Here is a 23,353-nt window from a genome sequence, read left to right on the forward strand (position 1 = left end):
GCGTTCACACTGCCGGCCGGGCCGCCGCCCGCTTCGATATCAAACACATGGTTTTGAATTGCGGTGTTCACACTGGCGGCCGCACCGACACGGCGTGAGCCTCCCGGAGCTGAGCTGGCGACATCCCGAGTGTTTAATATTGCCGGCGCGAGCCGACCGCAGGCGCGAGCCTGTGGAGCAGCACTACAGCTTCTGCAGTACACACATCACACGTCTCCCTTCTGCTTTCATCACAAGTGTGACTGCACACGTCTTTTATTTTAAGATGTTACCTCACATTTCACAATCAGTGAGGAAAAATTATGTCTATTATAATGATACATGCGAAATTACTTTTATTTCATTTATTTAATCTACCGTATTTACATGCATTTACAACAATAGCTTGCCAGCGATCGCGGCATTGCTGCCACTGAATAGTTCGCCTTTACTTGTAAACGGAGACAGATATGAGTGTCACTGAGGGACAGAAATGTGTCCCTACCAGATGATAATGCGTTGTAAAGGCATGCTGTGGCAGTTCCTTATCAGTGGAAATAGAACCTTCGCCTATCACTCTGTCTATCTTAGAAGGTAATGAAACGAATTCTGTGAGGTCATCAGTGGCTCCACATGATGAACCATCACCACTGCCAAGCGCTGCATCATGAAGAAAAAAGTTGGAAAATTCTAAAGGAGTTTTTCTGCGATTCTTCGTTGAAGGCACAGCAAGACATTACCCAAAATGACGAATCTAATTACTTCGTAATGATTCTCAGGAGTCCCATAAACTCTCTTCCCCTCAGAGGTAAGCGTTTGTGAAATTTAAAATACAAAAGAATGACTACAATTAATTGGAGGTAGTGAATGCTGTACAAAGTTCTACTGCAAACCAAAAAGTGTGTACTAACGAATCTTACCTAATCGTTATACATAATTTTTCTTCTGCTGTTATACTTCTGCGAAAATTTGCGTTCTGTTTAGAAATTTTGTCTTGAATGTTCTGCAGCACATACTGAAATGTATTATGATTCATTCCGTAATTTGAATAAAATTTTTCAGGATAGTTTTTAAGTTCTACATATAAAGAAAAAAAACTCTCCTAAATGTCTGTCGCTATTTATGGGATGAATCCATAACCTCCTAGTTCTTCTATACTTCAAAACTCGACGAGTTACTGCAGAGTCAAAACAATACCAATAAAAGAGTGAAGACATTGTTCTACACGACAGCACAGACTAGCTAAAGGCGAGCGACTGTTGACTGCAGCTGCGTTTTCTACTGACTTGCTTGTCAGCTGTCGAAGGGTGAGGATCTTCTTAAATTTATTTATTTGGCCTCCGGCCAGCCATTTAGCCAAAGAGTGGGGATTACCTTGACAGTGCAGCGCAGCCCGCCAAGGAAGAAAAAAAAAAAAAATAATGAAGAACAATGAAACGCACATCTTTGCCGATCTACAGTAGTTTCATTAACACTCCATTATTTTTTGTGTCAAAGTAGACAACGAGACTACAGAATTGCGCTTCAGTTATCTTTTAGTTCGAAATACGAAATGTACGTCATACTAATTGTAGGATGTTGATGACAAATAATTGTTTGTCTTTTGTGATGCAATGTGTGGCCAATTATAAAAGCATAGCAGATGATTGTCCAGTTGCCGAGGGAAAAATTCTTATACATTTGGATTTATCTAGAGAATGAGACCATTAAAATAATACGAGGGACCGGCACTAGGTCTGCGCTGATCACTAGTAATTAGTATTTTCTGTCCTGCATTATATGACTACACTAAACCAAGCTGTAACCGCCCGAACTCCGTGTCTTGCGGACGCGGCACTGACGCCACTGAATAGCTCGCATTACTTGAGACCAGAGACAGATATCAGTATCATTATCATTTCAAAAACTTTTTGATACTGTTAGCTACATTTCATTCGCAACAATGTATGGTCTAAAACGGATCTAACAGTAAGCTACTCGCTACATAACTTTTTCACTACAAGATTTGTAAATCAAGTGCACAACGTTGACAAATAGCATCATTTCACAATGACTGTTAAGAAATATGGAAAGATAAATGATTCAATACAAAGCTAAGATGTTGCACTACCACGTGTACAAAAATCAGATTCTTTAGCCGCATACTTTCTTCAAAATCGGTTGGAAAGCGTTACGAAACTAAGAAATCATGCGAAACGAGAAGCAGACTTTTTCTTTTTTCACGACGTAAGTAACGCTTTTAAGGAAAAAATAAGTTCATAAAACGATGTGGCGAAGTCTTGTATACCGCTAAGAATTTTTAAAACATGAAAATTGGAGAAGTGGATTTTCCCCCATTTCGCCGTCCCGGCTCGGCGCGGCGCGCAATGTGAATGCACTACTCGTTGGCCAGAGCTGGCTAGGCACGAGCTGAGCCAGTACGCGTCAGCCCGGCCGGCAGTGTGAACGCAGCCTTATGCCCCCTCCCTGTTACTGCCCCCTCTTCTCCTTCCTGTGTGTGCCTGATGGCCAGCCACGCGTTTGTCGCGTAGCAGGAGACTGAGTAATGGGTAATTCCCAGCCCAGAGTTAGCATGTAGGGCCCGCAAATACTCCCTGGTACAGGCCAGGCCCAGGGAGAGGTGACTGAATGAGCTGTTACCTTTCTCCTCTGCTGCTTGGTCCCTCCGTCTGTTGTTCGGGAGGTGTGATGTAAGGTGAGGACAATCACCTAAGGCGGGGGGCTCCCCTTTAGATGGCCCCTGGTTGGAAGGAGCGGCCATCAAAGACTTCTTCCCAATGACTGATTTTCCTTCTCTTTCTCCATGTGTTTCACATAAAAGAAACTGGAATGAGGCTCCTGCCTCCATGTCTCTTCCTGTTGCACCTCGATATCTAGTACTCTCACATTTAGACGAAAACCAGACTTTTGCTACTGTTAACCCCATTGTTATACAGAAAGTCGTGGATGGCATTGTCGGCCCTGTGAAGTCATGCTCTCGTCTCTGCAATGGAACTCTGCTTTTGGAAATTGATAGTGCTCTCCAGGCCCAGAAACTACTCAAGGCCCAAGTCCTCCACGAATATCCTATAAAAGTGGAGGCTCACAGGACACTTTACTCATCCCGTGGTGTTATCTACACCTGGCTGTTGGATGGTTTGAAGGAGGACAAAATAACTGATTATCGGATCAGGGCTTTACTGCTGTTCATAGAGTTACGAAGAAGGAAGCAGCCGATTTGGTGCCCACTTGCACATTGTTCCTGACTTTCACTCGGTTAACGCTTCCTACCAAGATAAAGGCAGGCTATGAAGAGATCTCTGTGTGCCCTTACGTTCCCAATCCATTGAGGTGTTGTAAATGCCACCAGTTCGATCATACCAGCATGTCATGTAAAAACGCAGCCAAATGTGTCACTTGTAGCAGGGATGCACAAGAGTGCGCCTGTCCAACTCGTTCCCCCCACTGCATCAATTGTAATGAAGAACATGCTGCTTCTTCTCGTTCTTGTCCCATCTATCAAGACAAGTGGGCTGTTCAGGAGATAAGGGTGAAGCAAAAGGTACCTTTTCCTGTTGCCCGGAAACTGTTGGTGAGCCGTAAACCGAATGTCTCTTTGTCTGAAAGCTACAGCACTGTGTTAGCCTCTCCCAGTCCCACAAAAAACTTGGCTACGCGAACTTGTGACTTACAGTTCAGTTCGATTGTGGCAAAGTCACCTCACCTTAGAGCTGACACTCCGTCTCCCGCTTCATGGGCTGTAGATTCTGCTACCTGCTCTTTGCCCTTACCAGCGAAGACGGTTGCAATGCAGCCAGTGAACCGTCAATCCAAAAAGGATTATTCCCGGGACGACTTCTTGCGTACCTCGAGTTTGCAGCCGTCTGGCTCTTCTGCAAATCACCTAAAGTCCAAGCAATCATCCAAAGGCAAACAGTCTTCCCCCTCTCTGACTCATTGGCCCTCTTTGACTCATCAGTCCTTTTCAACTGACAGACACCAGGGAAGCTCTTCAGCTTGCGCCAAGTTGTGGACGAAATCCTCCACCTGTGGACTCCAGTGGCCGTCCTCCCTCGACAGCTCGTCCTAAGCGGACATCGAGGTGAGTGTTTCTTATTCATTCTCTGGTGTTCCTATATTTTATGGCTCTTTTACAATGGAATATACATGGCCTTAGGTCTAACAGGGCAGACCTCCAGCTGCTCCTGTGATTGCAAGTCTGCTTGTAGTCTGTCTCCAAGAAACCAAGCTACATCCTCAGGACCATTTTGCTCATTCCCATTTAACTTCGCTATGGATGGACCTTCCCCTTACGGTGGGGATTCCTGCTCATGGTGGAGTCATGCTGCTTCTATGAGAAGATGTTTGTCATCGTCCTATCTCCTTACCCATCATCCTCTTTGGGGCTTGCCTGTCGCCTGCTCAAGAGGTTCTCTTTTGGCGAATCGTCTTAATCATCTTAATCTTGTGTGCCTTATCACTGGTGAAGCCATGTTTCTCTCTGATTCCACGCACACCTATTCCCACTTAAACCTCTCAATCTGCTCTGCCCAGCTCGCTCGACGTCTCGAGTGGTGTGCTCTTTCCGACACTTGCTCGATTGACCAGTTCCCACGTGTGACTCACGTGTACAGTCATACCTTGACACAGCGGCTCGCTCATTGGAAATTCTCTCTTGCTGACTGGAGGCTCTATTCGTTCTTGGCAGTCTTTGACGAACGGCCATTTCCCAGCTGTTATAATCAGGTCAAGCACCTCATGGACGTTATTCTCTCGGCCACCGAATCCTCTATCTCTTGTACTACTACTTCTCCCCGTTGGGTCCTGGTCCCTTGGTGGACTGTGGAGTGTGGCAATGCGATTCATGCCCAACGAAATGCACTTCGTGTCTTTCACCATCATCCTACGTTAACAAACTGCATCTGCTACAAGCAACTACATGCGCAGTGCCGTCGCACTGTCAAGGAAAGCAAGAAAGCATGCTGGGTTTCCTTCACCAGCTTGTTCAACAATTTTGCTCCATCCTCTCTCATTTGGGGTGGCCTGGGCCGGCTCTCTGGGATTACCGCCCACTCCCTGATCCCTGATCTGATTGTGGCAGGAAATGTCATAGTCAACCCTGTAGATATTTCCAAAGCTTTGGGCTGGTTCTTTGCAGAGGTTTCAAGCTCTGCCCACTACCAGCCTGCATTTCTTCCTCGGAAACAGGTGGAGGCGGCTCGTGCACTCTTTTCTCTCTTTGAATCGAGAATCCTACACTACTCCTTTTACTATGAGGGAGCTTGAGCGTGCTCTCTCCTCATCCAGGTCGTCTTCTCCTGGGCCCAATACAATCCATATCCTCACGCTGCAGAATCTTCCTCCTGCAGGAAAACGCTTTCTCCTCTATACCTACAACTGCATTTGGACTGATGGTGAATTTCCCATGCTTTGGCATGAAGCTACTATTGTTCTCCTACCTAAGCCTAGTAACGATAAATCTCTTCCTTCCAACTATCGTCCAATTTCCCTTACTAGCAGCGTTTGTAAGGTGATGGAACGCATGATCAATGGTCGATTAGTGTGGCGGCTGGAGTCACACCATCTTCTCACTAATGCTCAGTGTGAGTTCTGAAAGCCCCGTTCAGTGGTTGATCATGTCGTCACCCTGTCGACATTCATCTTGAATAATTTTCTGTAGAAGCGTCAAACAGTGGCCGTATTCTCTGATTTGCAGAAGGCGTATGATACCTGTTGGCGGACATGAATTCTACGTACTATGCACATAGGGGGCCTTCGCGATCGTCTTCCCACTTTCATCCTGGAATTTTTAACAGACAGAGTTTTCTGGGTATGTGTGGGTTCCTCCTTATCCCACACCTTTACACAGCCGAACAGGGTGCCTCAGGGCTCCATACTGCATGTCGTCGTCTTTGCCATAGCCATCAACCCAATTATGGACTGCCTTCCTGCTGGTGTTTCCAGCTCTCTTTTCGTTGACGACTTTGCTATTTACTGCAGCTTCCAGCAGACATGTCTCCTGCAATGCTGTCTTCAGCATTGTTTGGACTGTCTCTATTCGTGGAGTGTCACAAATGGTTTCCACTTTTCTGCTAGAAAATCAGTTTGCGTCAACTTCTGGCGGTGCAAGGCATTTCTTCCACTGTCCTTACGAGTGGGCCAAAATGCTCTCCAATTCGTGGATGCAACGAAGTTCTTAGGGCTTGCGTTCTATGGGAAACTCAGTTGGTCTACCCACGTGTCCTACCTGGCTGCACGCTGCACCCGGTCCCTCAATGTCCCTCGTGTATTGAGTGGTACCTCTTGGGGAGCTGACCGGACTGTCCTCCTCCACCTCTATTGATCTCTTGTCCGCTCCAAGTTGGATTATGGATGCATTGTCTACTACTCTGCACAGGCTTCTATCTTAAACTGTCTAAATACAATCCACCATTTGGGGATCCATGTCGCCACTGGTGCCTTCCGTACTAGCACAGTTGAGAATCTATACACAGAAGGCAGTCAACTACCGCTGTCATACTGGCATGACATCCTACTCAGTAGGTATGCGTGTCGGCTTTCTTCCATGCCAGGCTACCCAACATTTGACCCTTTCTGTTGACGACATTCTTGACCACCAATATGAGATTTATGTTTCTTCTCTGCGGCCTCCTGGCATCAGCTTTCGTCACCTACTTCAGCAGCTGCAGTTCACACTTCCTGCCACTTTCCGAATGGGTGAGAGCCCTTCACCACCTTAGCTTCAGGCACAGGTTTGTGTTCATTTTGACCTCAGCTCGTTCCCAAAGAATTCAACTTCGTAGTTGACCTATCGTTGCAAATTTCACGAACCTCGCTCACAGCTTGTCGATAGCATGTTTTTGTACAGTGATGGTTCCAAGTCTACCCACGGTGTTGGCTGTGCTTTTGTCATCGGGGATGATAGGTTACAATACCGGCTTCTCGACCAGTGCACAATTTTTACTGTGGAACTTTTTGCCCTCTATCATGCAGTTCATTACGTCCGGAGGCACCAGCTCACTCGCTGTGTGATCTGCTCGGACTCCCTCGGTGCCCTTCAGAGTCTGGATGATCCAGATCCAATCCACCTCTTAGTTATGTTCATGTGGGTTCCTGGTCATGTTGGTGTGCCTGGGAATGAGACTGCTGATGCTGCAGCCAAGGCCGCAGTCCATCTGTTGGCCCAACTCTTACTCTGTTCCCTTGCAAGATATTCATAATTTTCTCTGTCAACATATCACTTTGGCATGACCATTGATGCTCCCTTCATGGGAACAAACTCAGAAAAGTGAAACCTCTCCCAACAGCCTGGTCGACTTCCTCCCGGCCGTCTCACTGTGAGGAAGTAATGTTAGCTGGGTTGTGAATAGGGCACTGCCGCTTTAGTCACTGCCACTTCAGTGGCAACCCTGCACCCAGCTGTCCTTTCGGTAGCCAGCCATTAACAGTAACACATTTCCTGATCCTCTGCCCCTATTTTAGCCACTAACATCTCAGGGTCGGGCTGCCGCTTGCTTTGCTGCACATTTTAGTGGATGATGTGCGTGCTGTGGCTCGCGTTTTAAATTTTTTTAAAAGCAGTAATATGACGAGAGATTTGATTTCTACCTGGTGACTCCGGTGTCTTGTCGACGTCTTTTAGGTACTCTTCCATAATGTCTTGACGTTTTAGATTTTTTTCTTCTTCCTTTTTGTATTGTACCTCGAAACGGTTTGTTACCCTCGCGATCCCAGCATTCTGTGGTTCTATACTGGGCGCTTATGACCTTAGATGTTTTGCGCCCTAACACCCCCCCCCCCCCCCCCCAAAAAAAAAAGGAAAGAAAGAAATACTAGCAATACATGAAGAGCTGTTGCATCACGCAAATGAGAATGAAGAAATATTCCTTAAGATAATTGTAACTGATGATATGTGGGTCTGCAGTTATGATGCTGCGACCAAGGTTCAGTCTTCACAATGGGTTGGGAAGAGTTCTTGAAGACCAAAAAAAGCTCATTAGGTCAGGTCAAATGTCAAAGCCATTGTGATAGTTTTCTTTGACTTTAAAGGATGAGTTCTTCATGAATTCACATCACAAGGACAAACTGTTAATTGATGGTACTATCGGGATGTGTTGCGACACATGTGAGAAAGAAACGGCCCAAAATGTGGCCAGACAATTCATGGCTCTTGCGTTATGATAACACAACCATACATTTAGCTGTGTTGGTGTGTGACTATTGCACAAAAAGGAACATCACTGTGTTGGCTTATCCTCTGTACTCTCCAGACCTGGCCCCTGCAGACTACTTTTTATTTCCAAAGTAGAAAACCTGGTTGAAAGGATGAAGATTTGCAATGATAGAAAAGATAAAAGAAAAATTTGCAGGCGGCGCTTCGTGCAATCCAGCAACAGGTGTACCAAGACTGCAGTGCGGAACTGGAAACGGCATTGGGAGCAGTGTATCAGTTGTAGAGGAGGGTATTTCGAAGGAGACCATAAGCAAGAAGTAGAAGTCAAGTGTAGGAAAATATTGTGGACAAAATTCCAGAAATTTTTGAACAGGCCTTGTATGGCCCAAAACTGAAGATTTTAGAGGTTTGCAGGAAATAAGTTTGTGTTTAATATAAATCTGACTGTCCATGGCAATAATGCCAAACATATTATGAACACCTGACTCATGTGGCAGCCAAAAACCACATCAGAGTTGTTCTCTCTTTTATGAAATACCTGCAAATAAGTGGTATCATGAAACAGTTACCTTCTAAATTATACAGCGCAAAAAGTAGTAGCCACATCGTTTGTTGACAGGAGTAGTATTTCATTCTTAGCTACTGGAAAACAAGCAAGTATTACTTCGCAGAAATGAACCATGAAAACTTCTTTTCAGTGGAAAATTTAAAAAAATATATCATAAATAGTAAGAAGGCATCGAAGGCGAACCAGTTGACTTGCTAACTATGAGATGGATCAGAATTGAGAAGGCCGAACCATTCGCTATCAAATATAAATCTACTTTCTCGCCAGAAATGTCTATTGTCTATATGGAAGATGGAAAGCCTAGCCAATGTTCTACAGGTTCTTCTTTATAGCACATTGATTGATCTCCATAGCACAAGAGGAGGATATAATGAACTTCTTGAAGTTCATACATCCTATTCATCACCAGTATTAGTTTTTGAAGACTGCAAGGGGTATCCTGCAAGACGAACTTGATAGTGATGACACAGAGTAGAGGCAATTTGCAAAGTTGTAATCTGTATTTTAAGCACTTTTCATTTCTAGTATTGACATTTTGTATTTGTACTTTGAGTACTATTTCATTACAAAAATACATATGACTTTTTCAAATGTAAAAGGGTTTTTTTACGTGTGCGTATTTGTTCCATAAAGTTACTTGTATACAAACCATTCGGAATACTTTGACAACACCTTTCAGTTGGCAGTGTGACTAACTCCATACAAAGTAGCTTTTCTTGTGGGGGAGACAGAATTGAAATTTTTTATCTATTTATAAAGTGCTGAAAACATAACCTTAATTGTAATAAATTAATTAGTTTATTCTAAATGTGCTGAAAAAAATTGTTAGTTCTTTATAGATCAGTAGCTTTAACTGTTTGTACCAAACATATTCATTTGATGGAGTTAGTTAGCTAGGCTTCTGACAGCCTCATATATCTCAAAGATTAACTCCACTTTCGTGATGGATGTGACAAATACTGGAAGATGATTGGTTCTCACAAGTAATAATTTGACTAGTAGATACAATACATACTAAAAAGTACACTACTTGTCTGTGGTCCAACTTGTCCTAGGCAAAATTCTCAACTTGTTAGTTACGATTTGAGAGGAAATCTCCCTCTCTGTGGAAAAGAGTACAGACTTTCAATGTTGGCTGATGAAGAACTTGGCTTTATTCACATGTGTGAGGAGTGCATTTAAAATTACTTGAATAAGTGAATCAGTTAGTCCAAAGCTGAGTAAACTTCATTCCTTTGAAAGGGATGGGAATCTTCTTCTTCTTCTTCTTCTTCTTCTTCTTCTTTTTTCAGTTACTTGACCCAACTTACATTATTTACCAATGAAACATTGTATAACTTGGCGGGAGCTTAGACATGAGGGGTCTGCAGCTGTGAGGTTGTGAGTGAAATGAAACTATATAGCTTTCCAGATAATGTTGATGCACTTAGCGGCAATTAATTAATGAAATTCTTCTCTAATAAAGGACAGATGTCATGGCATATTGAATTTCGTGCAGTAGTATTTATAACTGTACTGTAGTGCTACATAGAAACTGATTTAAAATCAGAATTGTTTGCAGCTTTAAAGTTCTCAACACAGGCTGAAGAAAGTAAACTGTTAATTCAGTGTTTCTGGACTTCAGCCTTAAAGTTTTCGTGTACTATTTTGATAAAGCTCTTTGTGCTCTGTCATCTGTACCCCTAAAGTATTGCTGAGTTGAGTGTGAGGCTGATAGCCCAACATTGAGTGTTCGATTTTAGTAAACCATCTGTTTGATGCACATACACACTCTCTCTCTCTCTCTCTCTCTCTCTCTCTCTCTCTCTCTCTCTCTTTCTCTAATACCCCATTTACTTGAAATATGAATAAGATGTCAGTATTTATAAAGTTCTAATTAATTATGTAGGCTTTATCAGTCATAAAGAGTGGTCTAAAGTGAGCCAAAAATTTTTGCTCCAAATTGACCTCCCCCCCCCCCCTTTTTTTTTTTTAAGCACCATGAAGGACATAAAATTTTTTGGACACTGAATAAAAGTAGTTTAACCATATGCTAATTAGAGCAAAGATTTCAGTTATTGGAATTCAACATTTTTCTTTTTTTCTCCCCAAGCTGTGCACCATACTACCAGGACAAGTTACATTCCGAAAGATGACTGAACAGCAGACATCAACTATGATCAGATATGCTGCAACTTCGACTGATAATAGGAGGCAGAAGATTAATACTGCTGTAAGTATTAATGTATACTCTTTTCTGGTTTTGACCCACAGAACTTTTATTAATAACTTTTAAAGGGTTATGTTCATGTACTTTCCTGTTGAGACTTCTTTAGAAGGCTTGTAATAGTGACCACTTATTATCTCGTAACCTTAATTGATGACTGGTAAGACCTCATTATATAAAAGTAATCCTGGTAATAAAAAAGGTGGCCTACAATATTCTTTACACACTCCATAGTTATGGCCCTCAAGGGGGGTTTGGGGGGGACTACTAAGGGGGTCAGCTAACTTTGGGTTCTGATAGTTACCCCAACTCCAGTTGTTAGCTGTGTACTCATCTGCACATGCACTGATCTTGGCTGGTGTAACACAGCACTAGGGTACATGCACCATTTGCAACCTGATTAATGCATTTCATTTACAAAGAATTCAGTGATAAGTGAAGAAACAAGCCACACATAGACACCACATCCGTTTGGAGCAGTAGTATGTGAACACCGAGATTGTGCATTTTATAACCTCATCCTAAAAACTGTGTAGTAACACCCATGCTTCACTGACAGATTGTTACTGCAACTGTCCTCGGCACAGATAGATTTGAGGTGTCGCAGTGTGAATGACGCAATAGGTATGCTTACTGCACACAGGCGGTCAGTGACACTACTGCCAAAGTGCCAACCTGAACTGATGTGTTGACAGATGGTACTGCAGCAATTGTACATTTCTCTCTGCCAACTGAATATGTCTTAATAATTTCAAAACAGGCAAGTAAAAAGCCCCAAGGCAACACGAATGATATGTTGATAGAATAATTGTTATGTCATATTGTCTTTAGGTGAAAATAGCTGCCTGTGATTTATTAACTTTTCTTCAACGCTGGAATACACTGGTCGGATTACACAGACAAACTTATTGCAGTGACCTCTCTGTACACATCTACCATAACTAGGTAAATAAAGTACTGAAAGTGCTGTTGATTTAATAAAATTACTCTAGTACATAATCTCACAACAGGAATAGTGTGTAACACTTGAAGACGCTTAACTTTGTTCATTTTGGCACACTGTTATATTTTTTAATTCTTGGATAGGAATTTGCCCAGGTAATTTTTCCAACTAGGCAGTGGGACACCATCTTTCATGTCATGTAAACTTGTATTGATACATTATCAAGTACAGCATCAAAATTCCACAAAAACTGGTAGGAAACTGATAATCTGCAGTGTTAAGTCCCAATAAAAATTAAAACCCATTCTGTCTTCAAACTCTTATAGGGTGTTACGGTGATTGGTGCGTTACGAAGTTTCATTGAAGAGAGTAATGCTCGGTATTGGTTTGGACTTGCTGTTGTAATTAAATAGAAGCACTTTGTAGTTTACGTAGGGAAGAGATTTACACCAATACAATTTTTGGTGTCGTCTACAAAGAACACGAGCTTGTTACATATTAATGCCTCTGTCAGTCCATGTTCAAACCAGTTGCTGAAGGGATTCAGTTTCTGCATCATGTGGGACCTCAAGCACCACTTGGCCAGCATCTACTGGTTACAGATTCTTTTATGGAATCCTTTTTTGCTGGAAATCTACAGATCGGCAACCCAAGGTCGCAAGGCGGCTGCCTAGCCATTTTGCAGCATGATGTGGCTCAGCATTTAAACACAGTGTCCTTAGGTTAAAACTTAGCAAGGACAGTCAGTATTTGCATTCGAAAGTGTCAAGAGTATTATTGTGCTTAGTGCATTATTGTTTATTTGTTAGATATTGTAATACACATAGGAAGAGTGAGTAAAGTTTTGTAGTATTTGTCTGTCAGCACTTGGCCGCCACATAATAGGAGAGGTCGCCATCAGCCTGGCACATGTCAGTCTTGCGTGTCAGCACATTTGGCACACTGTTGCTTATGCATCAGAATGCCACACTGTGCCCACAGCACTGTATCACACATCAGCAGCTGCCAGCTGCTCTCCGGTGCACATCTAGAAAGCTGCATCAGCGAGTGGAGTCAAGTGACAGTCTTGGAAATGGTGCAACTTTGTACAGCTGCTGCTGTTGCTAATGAACAGTCTGTAGAGAAGTGAGAGGACCTTAAAACTGTAGACATGACATTTGTGGAAGTGCCAGTTGCTGTCCCCCCACCTGTGGGCCATCATCGACACACACAGTCCGTGCAAGACAGACATAAATTAGCAGAAATAGATGAACTCATTAATGAGATCACAGCAGAACTAAAGGAAAGTAATATCTCCCTCAGTATCCTACCTTCCTTTAAGCACACTCTACCCGCTTATATCTCGAGCCAGGCGCATTTGGAAGGGCAAAAGGACACGCCAAAACAAGAGTGTGCAAAACTAAGACAAGAAGTTGAGATGTCTTGCTTTGGCAATAGTATACAAGATCTAGAATCGATCAATTCTCGAAGATGGTAAAGACTGGAAAGCCAGATCGACATTTTATAAGATGAGAACCACAGGTTGAGCATTCTAGAAAAGAGATGCAGTCAGAAAAATTCCAACTTCATATAGCAAATGAATAACTAAAGATGGAAAAGCAAAAGCTAAAATTCAAAACCACATGGACACCAACACAAGCCTTTTTCCTTTTTCATTGTAATAGTTGCAAGCAGCAAGGAGAACAACACAATTGAGATGAACATTTAAAACATTAAGGCAGAACAAGCTACAACATTGTTTGTCACATCAAATATGAATAACATTCCCAAAAAGATCAGGGAAGTGCTCATGGCACAAATAATTCCTTGCAAACAAAAACTAAAATTAAAAGCTGTGTGCACCACCCCAACAGTGGTGATCATTGAAACTGACACCCAGAAGGACTGGCGTGAACTACAAGAGAAAACCAGCCCAATCAAGGAAAACAAAATAAAATGCAAAACAGCAAAGAAATGCCGGCCACTTATAGCGATGCAGCATGTTCTAGGCATATATACTAAACAAATATTACTGGAAGAGAAATATGATCTAAATCTATGTGAACACGTGGCCAAAGAACAATACACTCAAGAAGCCAAATTGAGATTCAAGACTGGACCAAAGGGTAAAGGATTTTTGAACAGTGTACTCAACTTAAGCTGTCATGTGAGGAGCATTCAACTTGGTCATGGCAGGGTTTTCTTGGGTTTCCAGTTGGTAATGTCAGACTTTATGGCCATACCATACTGCTCCAAGTCCTGTGATCATGACCACACTACCAAAAATTGCCTGAGAGACAAAGTAGTGTGTGCCCACTGTGGGGAAGGACGACATAAAGCTAAGATTGCCAGGAAGAACAAAATGCCATTGGATGCACACACTACACAAGAAGAGGCAAAGAAAAATCGTGTAACGAAATTGAGAGTGGACGGCGACGACTGTACACCAGGCAACTTGACAAAATAGATTATGATAATGGCTGCTAAACCAACAAACACCTACTAACATTGACTACATAACTCCTGACCTAAATTCTATAATGAACACAACTCACAGTAAAAACAAGCAGGGTAAGGTGCCATTGGAACTAGTCACAGAAATCAGGCACCAGTATTTAAACACAACTTGCAGCTAGAGTTGAACTGGAAGATGAAAAATCAGTAGTAAATGTGAAACACTCCAGAAAGGATAAGGGCGTGCTCGAGGCACCAGAGAAAATTTATACGGGCGTAGACCCAGAAGGGTGCTATGTGTTATCCCCAATTATGATATCAAAAAGTAATGTAGGGAACACTTGTAATAAGTCCTCATTAATTAGTGTTACACAAAATTGACAGATATATTAAACCAGCAAAGTTTGAACTGAGAAGAAAAATAGTGCATAACTGACACACATCATAATAATGGAGCAGTCAACAGACAGGCCATCTACTGACTAGCTCAGTGGATGTTTATTCTAATAAAATCAGCAAAAAAAAAAGCCAAACTCCTCCCGAACAGGCCATGAAGGCCCAACGGTACTGACTGGCTGCCATGTCATCCTCAGCTCACAGGTGTCACTGGATGCGGATATGGAGGGGCATTTGGTCAGTATACTGCTCTCCCGGCTGTATGTCAGTTTCAGAGATTGGAGCCACTACTTCTCAATCCAGTAGCTCCTCAGTTTGCCTCACAAAGACTGCACCCCGCATGCCAACAGTGCCCGGCAGACCAGATGGTCACCCATCCAAGTGCTAGTCCAGCCCGACAGTGCTTAAGTTCGGTGATCTGACAGGAACCGGTGTTACCACAATAAAATCAGCAGTGGTGTATCAGAATTGTCTAATATATGAAACAACTTGCCCTCAGAAATGAATATAGACACTAGACAACAATTGGAAACTTTGCATCCAGTTAAGGTTTATAAACGTGTACTCTTAAATGTGGAACACTCTAGAGAGCAAAAGAATCATTCACTTTGTTCACTTTGTCCTCTGATATGTAGCCAGAGTCTAGAAGGAAAAGGGCAGTCAGTTGCCTCTCCCACCAATGGGGCATCAGATACGCTAAGCCTGATGCTAAATAATCTGCCTACAGATATCAGATATTTGTGTGATCTGCTCTGTTATGTCAATACAAAATCCTTAGAACATCTGGATCTATATGTGTACAAGGACCATTAGAGTCCAAACTCCCATCCCCCAATACTTTATTTGAACTCATTTCTCATAATGATTAAAAATTCTACAAATCAATGTAATGAGAAGATCCTTTGCTATGACAAGACACAGAATACTTACAAAGCTACCACAACCTTAACAGATGAGTGTTAGACTGCTAGATAGGTGACATAGAATGGACTGTCGGAGGTCTGCCACTGCAAACAGCAGAATAGCCTAACTTACATGGTATAGAAATTTTAAATGCCAATACTCGAGTTGCTTGGTCAACACACAGTTGTAGTGCAAAGCTATCTTAGAAACCAATTACAGATTGAAGTATGGGATAAGATGTAGAAAAACTGACAGACAAAATTGAATCTGCTCTCTTTGCACACACAGTGAAACCTGCAGATGAACTGATGACCTGTGGATAGAGACAGCTTGCCAGAATACCTTACTTCCGGTACGATGGATGTGGAAGAATTATGGGCAAATTTTAAACACATTGTAAATCACGCATTGGACAAGTATGTGCCGAAAAAGTGTGTTACGGACGGAAAAGACCCACCGTGGTTTAACAGCGCAATTCGGAGAGTGCTCAGGAAGCAAAGACAGTTGCACTCGCGGTACAAGAAAGATCGGGAGAATGAGGACAGGCAAAAGTTAGTAGAGATTTGTGCTGTTGTAATAAGGGTGATGCGCGAAGCATACAACCACTACCATCGTCATACCTTAGCAAAAGATCTTGCTGAAAACCCAAGGAAATTCTGGTCTTACGTAAAATCGGTAAGCGGGTCGAAGGCTTCCATCCGGTCACTCACTCATCAGTCTGGCCTGGCAACGGAAGACAGCAAAACGAAAGCTGAAATTTTAAATTTAGCATTTGAGAAATCTTTCACGCAGGAGGATCGTACAAACATACCGCCGTTTGAGTCTAGTGCAGATTCCCGTATGGAGGACATAGTGATAGACATCCCTGGGCTTGTGAAGCAGCTGAATGGGCTGAAAATAAATAAATCGCCATGTCCTGATGGGATTACAATTCGGTTTTACAGAGAGTACTCTACTGCATTGGCTCCTTACATAGCTTGCATTTATTGTGAATCTCTTGCCCAACGTGAAGTCCCGAGCGACTGGAAAAAAACGCAGGTGACACCTGTATATAAGAAGGGTAGAAGGACGGATCCTCAAAATTACAGACCAATATCCTTAACATTGGTTTGTTGCAGGATTCTCGCACATATTCTTAGTTCGAATATAATGAATTTCCTTGAGACAGAGAAGCTGCTGTCTATGCATCAGCACGGCTTTAAAAAGCATCGCTCCTGCGAAACGCAACTCGCCCTTTTTTCACATGATGTCTTGTGAACCATGGATGGAGGGTATCAGATGGATGCCATGTTCCTTGAATTCCGGAAAGTGTTTGACTCGGTGCCCCACTGCAGACTCCTAACTAAGGTACGAGCATATGGGATTGGTTCCCAAATATGTGAGTGGCTCGAAGACTTCTTAAGCAATAGAACCCAGTACATTGTCCTCGATGGTGAGTGTTCATCGTAGGTGAGGGTATCATCTGGAGTGACCCAGCGAAGTGTGGTAGGTCCGCTGTTGTTTTCTATGTACATAAATGGTCTTTTGGATAGGGTGGATAGCAATGTGCAGCTGTTTGCTGATGATGGTGTGGTGTACGGGAAGGTGTTGTCATTGAGTGACTGTAGGAGGATACAAGATGACTTGAACAGGATTTGTTATTGGTGTAAAGAATGGCAGCTAACTCTAAATATAGATAAATGTAAATTAATGCAGATGAATAGGAAAAAGAATCCCATAATGTTTGAATACTCCATTAGTAGTGTAGCGCTTGACACAGTCACGTCGACTAAATATTTGGGCGTAACATTGCAGAGAGATATGAAGTGGGACAAGCATGTAATGGCAGTTGTGGGGAAGGCGGATGGCTGCCTTCAGTTCATTGGTAGAATTTTGGGAAGATGTGGTTCATCTGTAAAGGAGACCACTTATAAAACACTAGTACGACCTATCTTGAGTACTGCTCGAGCGTTTGGGATCCCTATCAGCTCGAATTGAGGGAGGACATAGATAGAAGCAATTCAGAGGTGGACTGCTAGATTTGTGACTGGTAGGTTTGGTCATCACGTGAGTGTTACGGAAATGCTTCAGGAACTCGGGTGGGAGTCTCTGGAGGAAAAGAGCCGTTCTTTTTGTGAATCGCTACTGAGGAAATTTAGAGAACCAGCATTTGAGGTTGACTGCAGTACGATTTTACTGCCGCCAACTTATATTTCGCGGAAAGATCACAAAGATAAGAGAGATTAGGGCTCGTACAGAGGCATGTAGGCAGTCATTTTTCCCTCATTCTGTTTGGGAGTGGAACAGGGAGAGAAGATGCTAGTTGTGGTACAAAGTACCCTCCAATACCCACCGTATGGTGGATTGCGGAGTATGTATGTAGATGTAGATGTATTAGTGTATTCACTAGGTGGAGCATATCTAAGTTGTCAGCATCTTCATCATTCGCAAGGAGTTAGCCACACAGGTATTCTGGCAAGCTGTCTCTATCCACAGGGCATCAGTTCATTTGCAGGTTCTACTGTGTGTGCAAAGAGAGAAGATTCAATTTTGTCTGTCAGTTTTTCTACATCTTATCCCATACTTCAATCTGTAACTGGTTTCTAAGATAGCTTTGCCACTACAACTGTGTGTTGACCAAGCAACTCGAGTATTGGCATTTAAGATTTCTATACCATGTAAGTTAGGCTATTCTGCTGTCTGCAGTGGCAGACCTCTGACAGTCCATTCTATGTCACCTATCTAGCAGTCTAACACTCATCTGTTAAGGTTGTGATAGCATTGTAAGTATTCTGTGTCTTGTCATTGCAAAGGATCTTCTCATTACATTGATTTGTAGAATTTTTAATCATTATGAGAAATGAGTTCAAAGATAGTATTGGGGGATGGGAGTTTGGACTCTTTAACGGTCCTTGTACACATATAGATCCAGATGTTCTAATGATTTTGTATTGACATAACAGAGCAGATCACACAAATATCTGATATCTGCAGGCAGATTATTTAGCATCAGGCTTAGCGTATCTGATGGTGGGAGAGGCAACTGACTGCCCTTTTCCTTCTAGACTCTGGCTACATATCAGAGGACAAAGTGAATGATTCTTTTGCTCTCTAGAGTGTTCCACATTTAAGACTACACGTTTATAAACCTAAACTGGACACAAAGTTTCTAATTGTTGTCTAGTGTCTACATTTCTACTTTAGTAACTATATGGTTTCCTGGAGGAGTAGCAGTAGTAGTACAAGCCATAATGAAATTTAAAAATGAAAGGGCTCCAGGACAAGAAAATACTTGCGCTAAGGTTCTCTAACAAAAGAATTTGCAGGTTGTTCCATTTCCAACTAGAAATACATCATAAATAATCCATCACAGTGTGAGAAAAACGGTGATATCCGTACCTACAACACTAGAGGAAAAAACGACTTTTTGTTATCCATTGTTAAAGCTGCCAGTGGCTCAGAAATGAGTTCAGTATGCAGGAACAAATATTTTTGCATTTGCTCAGGAACATAAAATGAGTCACAGGTAGCAAACCAAGTTTCAAACCCAGTTTAAAATAATTTGTCCTGGACAACTCCTTCTATTCTATTAACATATTTCTACTTAAAAACTGGTAGCCAGTAAAAAACACTGTAGTTGCACAAGTGGGACTAAAGATAATTGTGTGATCATTGATTGAGCATTAGTCATGTGTACATGTTCTGATGTTCCGGGGGCTGACTTGTTATACATTGTTTCGATAGGGAAATCGTTTACATGATCTATGGAACATGTAATTATCAAACTGACAGTTTAATGATTTGTTAACTTTGGGCAGGGTGCTTGCCAGCAGGGAATTAACTAAAGCTGTGATGATCAAAAAGTCTAAGGAGTAGATCCTGCTAATTCTAAAAGCTACAGGCCAGTCTACATGCTTACAAAGATTCAAGAAAGAGTTGTGTGACAGATTACAGTTACACTTAATAGGTGCCAATTTTGGCTTCGGACTGCAAAAGTTGTTAAACATATGTTCGACAAGGTGATTGAAACTATAGATAGGTGAAAAATAAAAAACCCAAATGCAGTATTGACCTCGTGGGAGCATTTGATAACTTATTGTGACCTGCATTGTTTGCCCCAGTATCTAAACTACAGTTTTACATATTACCTTAGGGGTAGAGTTATGGCATGGACAGCCAGCACACAGAATTAACCAGTTGAACTAGGGAGGGGAGTCCACAGGGTAGATTTGTGTGCCAGTGTTTCGGAATTTGGTAATCGAACATCTCTTGTGCCAGTTGCAGGAAGAAGACTGTAGTCTGTGCAGACAATCTCAGCTGAGGGGTCAGAACATAAGAGAACTGAGCAGGTGAGAATGGAAAGTAGGTTTCTTTCTCAGATACGCCGATGGTCTGTAGATGACAAATTTACCTTAGCCCCTCCACAGATAACTACATGCACTATGTGATCTAAAGTATCAGGACATCCCATAAGCATAAGATTTTCATACTGGGTGCATTGTGCTGCCAGGTACTCAATATCAGTGACTTCACTAGTCAGCAGAATGGGGCACTCCGTGGAACTCACGGACTTTGAATGTGGTCAGGTGATTGTGTGTCACTTGTCACGTCCGTATGTGAGATTACCACACTCCTAAACACCCCTAGGTCCACTGTTTCCGATGTGATGGTGAAATGGAAATATGAAGGGACACATACAGCACAAAAGCTTACAGGGCGACCTTGTCTGTTGACTGACAGAGACAGCCGACAGTTGAAGAGTGTCGTAATGTGTAATAGGCAGACATCTATCCAGGAATTCCTAACTGCATCTTGATCCACTGCAAGTACTCTGACAGTTAGGCGGGAGATGGGAAAACTTGGATTTCATGGTCAAGCGGCTACTCATAAGCCACACATCATGCTGGTAAATGCCAAACAACGCCTTGTTTGGTGTAAGGAGCGCAAACATTTGACGATTGAACAGTGGAAAAACATTGTGTGGAGTGACAAATTAAGATAAACAATGTGGCGATCTGATGGCAGGGTGTGGGTATGGCGAGTGCCTGGTGATCATCATCTGTCAGTGTGTGTAGTGCCAACAGTAAAATTCGGAGGTGGTGGTGATATGGTGTGGTCATGTTTTTAATGGAGGGGACTGCACCCCTTGTTGTTTTGAGTGGCAGTATCAAAGCAGAGGCCTACATTGATGTTTTAAGCACCTTCTTGCTTCCCACTGTCGAAGAGGAGTTTGGGGATGGCGATTGCATCTTTCAACACAATCTAGCACCTATTCATAATGCATGGCTTGTGGCAGAGTGGTTACATGACAATAACATCCGTGTAATGGACTGGCCTGCCCAGAGTCCTGACCTGAATCCTATAGAACACCTTTGGGATGTTTTGGAATGGCGACTTCGTGCCAGGCCTCACCGACAAGCATCAATACCTCTCCTCAGTTCAGCACTCTGTGAAGAATTGGCTGCCATTCCCCTAGAAACCTTCCAGCACCTGATTGAACAAATGCCTGCAAGAGTGGAAACTGTCATCAAGGCTAAGGGTAGGCCAACACCATACTGAATTCCAGCATTACCAATGGAGGGCGCCTCCAACTTGTGAGTAATTTTCAGCCAGGTATTTGGATACTTTTGATCACATAGTGTAAGTACACTCAAAAGCTTAATGTTCCTTACATAAAAATCTTACAGAGAAATTAGAAAATGCTCCACACTGTTGAATGGTACCTATAAATCCAGCTGGATGAAAAGCGCGATTTTGGACACAACACACTTAGACAGCTGCATATAGTGAGTGATGCTATGCACAAAATTGCATGCACTTGCACAGACAACTAAATGCTACTTCCGTATATAATAACATAGAACATGACCTCCGTAGGCTTGACGACAAATGTCGGGTTGCAAAGATTTCTGTGTACATGGAATAATTTAATCCTGAAATGTGCATAAAAGGGTGTGTTCCTAAGACCTCCAGGGGCATAAATATCACACTGAACTGTGCTCTGCAAAGGATCAGAGGCTTCACCCCACCACAGTCATTTCAATAAGATGAGCAGTCTGCTGCTGGATGTAAAGGAGATTTAAGCCTGTAGCCGCTGTGGACATGTGTACATGTCCTTGCTCTACCATTCCCCAGGTGCTGTGGATGTTTATATGTGCACCACTTGGGTTTTCCTATAACATTATTGACGTCTGTATGCATCTTGAGCCTACCAAAATTTCACTGCTGGCGACAAGTTACTTCCATATCTTAGTGGATAAAGTTTCAAGTATTTGTCGTAAGATGTCTATGCCTATTTGCACGGTATAATTTGCTAAAAACCTTATTTCAGTATCGCGAACCGGTTATGAAATATGAGGATTGTTAATACCATATATTCCCGATGCTCACTGATTGAAATGCTGGAGAACTAATAAGATACGGTTCTGTTCAAGATTTTAAATAAAATTTAGATACCTTATCTAAATTTCATATACTGCACTGTGCAAACTAAAACCAACCATTTCCAAGTTTATACAGTGTGTTTTATCTCTGCAAACACTTTAAAATTTTGTACTTTCTTTTAAGTTATTTGGTGCAGCACATTAAGTACGATAAATAACAAAAATAAATTCAGTCCTTTATCGAATAAAGATAGAAGAGTGTAAAATGTGCAAAAGTCAATAATAGTTTTCATAAAATCAGATAAATATTTCATAGTGGCCGGAATGACATCTCTCGGCACGATAGGAGCGTTTGGCGAGGATTACAGCCACAACAAAGCCATTCTCAGCACAGAATGCGGAGAGCATGTCTGTAACATCAAAAGGGTTAATAAAAACCTGACAAATCACAGAACAATGAGTAACATTGGGGGTCAAACACCTGAGCTAGGATGTGAAGACATTGTAGAGTGACTGATTCAGTAGTGAAACTGGTCAAGGTATTCACTCACTTTGCCATACAAAAATGTGTAGTAGTCCTCAGCTATGTAAATTTCAGTTTTGGCACAGTATATTATTTAACAGAACAAAGCCTGTATCCCACTTAACTATATAGATCGAACAGGGAAGCCAGCGATAGCTGGCAGTGTGGTCATATGTGAACAACAGACTATATCATTTTTAACTGTATCATATATGCTCAAGTGCAAAAGAAACTGGTATAGGCATACATATTCAAATACAGATGTATGTAAACAGGCAGAATATGGCACTGCAGTCAGCAACGCAAATATAAGACGACAAGTGCCTGGTGCAGTTATTAGATCAATTACTGCTGCTACAATGCCAGGTTGTCAAGATTTGAGTGAGTCTGAACATGGCGTTATAGTCGGCGCACAAGCAGTGGGACACAGTGTCTCCGAGGTAGTGATGAAGTGGGGATTTTCCTGAACAACTATTTCACGAGTGTACCATGAATATCACGAATCTGGTAAAACATCAAATCTCCGACATCGCTGCCGCCGGAAAAAGATCCTCCAAGAATGGGACAGACGACTACTGAAAAGAATCGTTCAGTGTGACAGAACTGCAGAACTTCTACAAATTGCTGCAGATTTCAATGCTGGGCCATCAACAAGTGTCAGCATGTGAACCATTCAATGAAACATCATTGACACGGGCTTTTGGAGCCAAAGGCCCACTCGTGTACCCTTGACTGCACGACACAAAGCTTTACACCTCACCTGGGCCTGTCAACACAGACATCAAACTGTTGATGACTTGAAACGTTGCCTGGTCAGATCAGTCTCATTTCAGATAGTATCAAGTGGATGGACATGTACGGGTTTGGAGACAACCTCATGAATCCATG

The 23,353-nt window shown here is 42.4% G+C and overlaps 1 protein-coding gene across 1 annotated transcript in view; it reads left to right on the plus strand.

Annotated features, from left to right (window-relative positions):
- Nucleotides 1-23,353, plus strand: part of LOC126419138 (protein argonaute-2) — a 276,737-nt gene that overhangs the window by 177,907 nt on the left and 75,477 nt on the right. Inside the window, exon 13 of the mRNA XM_050086246.1 lies at nt 10,792-10,911. Coding sequence (XP_049942203.1) covers nt 10,792-10,911 — 120 coding nt within the window. The remainder of the gene's footprint in view (nt 1-10,791; nt 10,912-23,353) is intronic.

Source organism: Schistocerca serialis, chromosome 9, assembly GCF_023864345.2.
Source record: "Schistocerca serialis cubense isolate TAMUIC-IGC-003099 chromosome 9, iqSchSeri2.2, whole genome shotgun sequence".
Lineage (NCBI taxonomy): Eukaryota > Metazoa > Arthropoda > Insecta > Orthoptera > Acrididae > Schistocerca > Schistocerca serialis.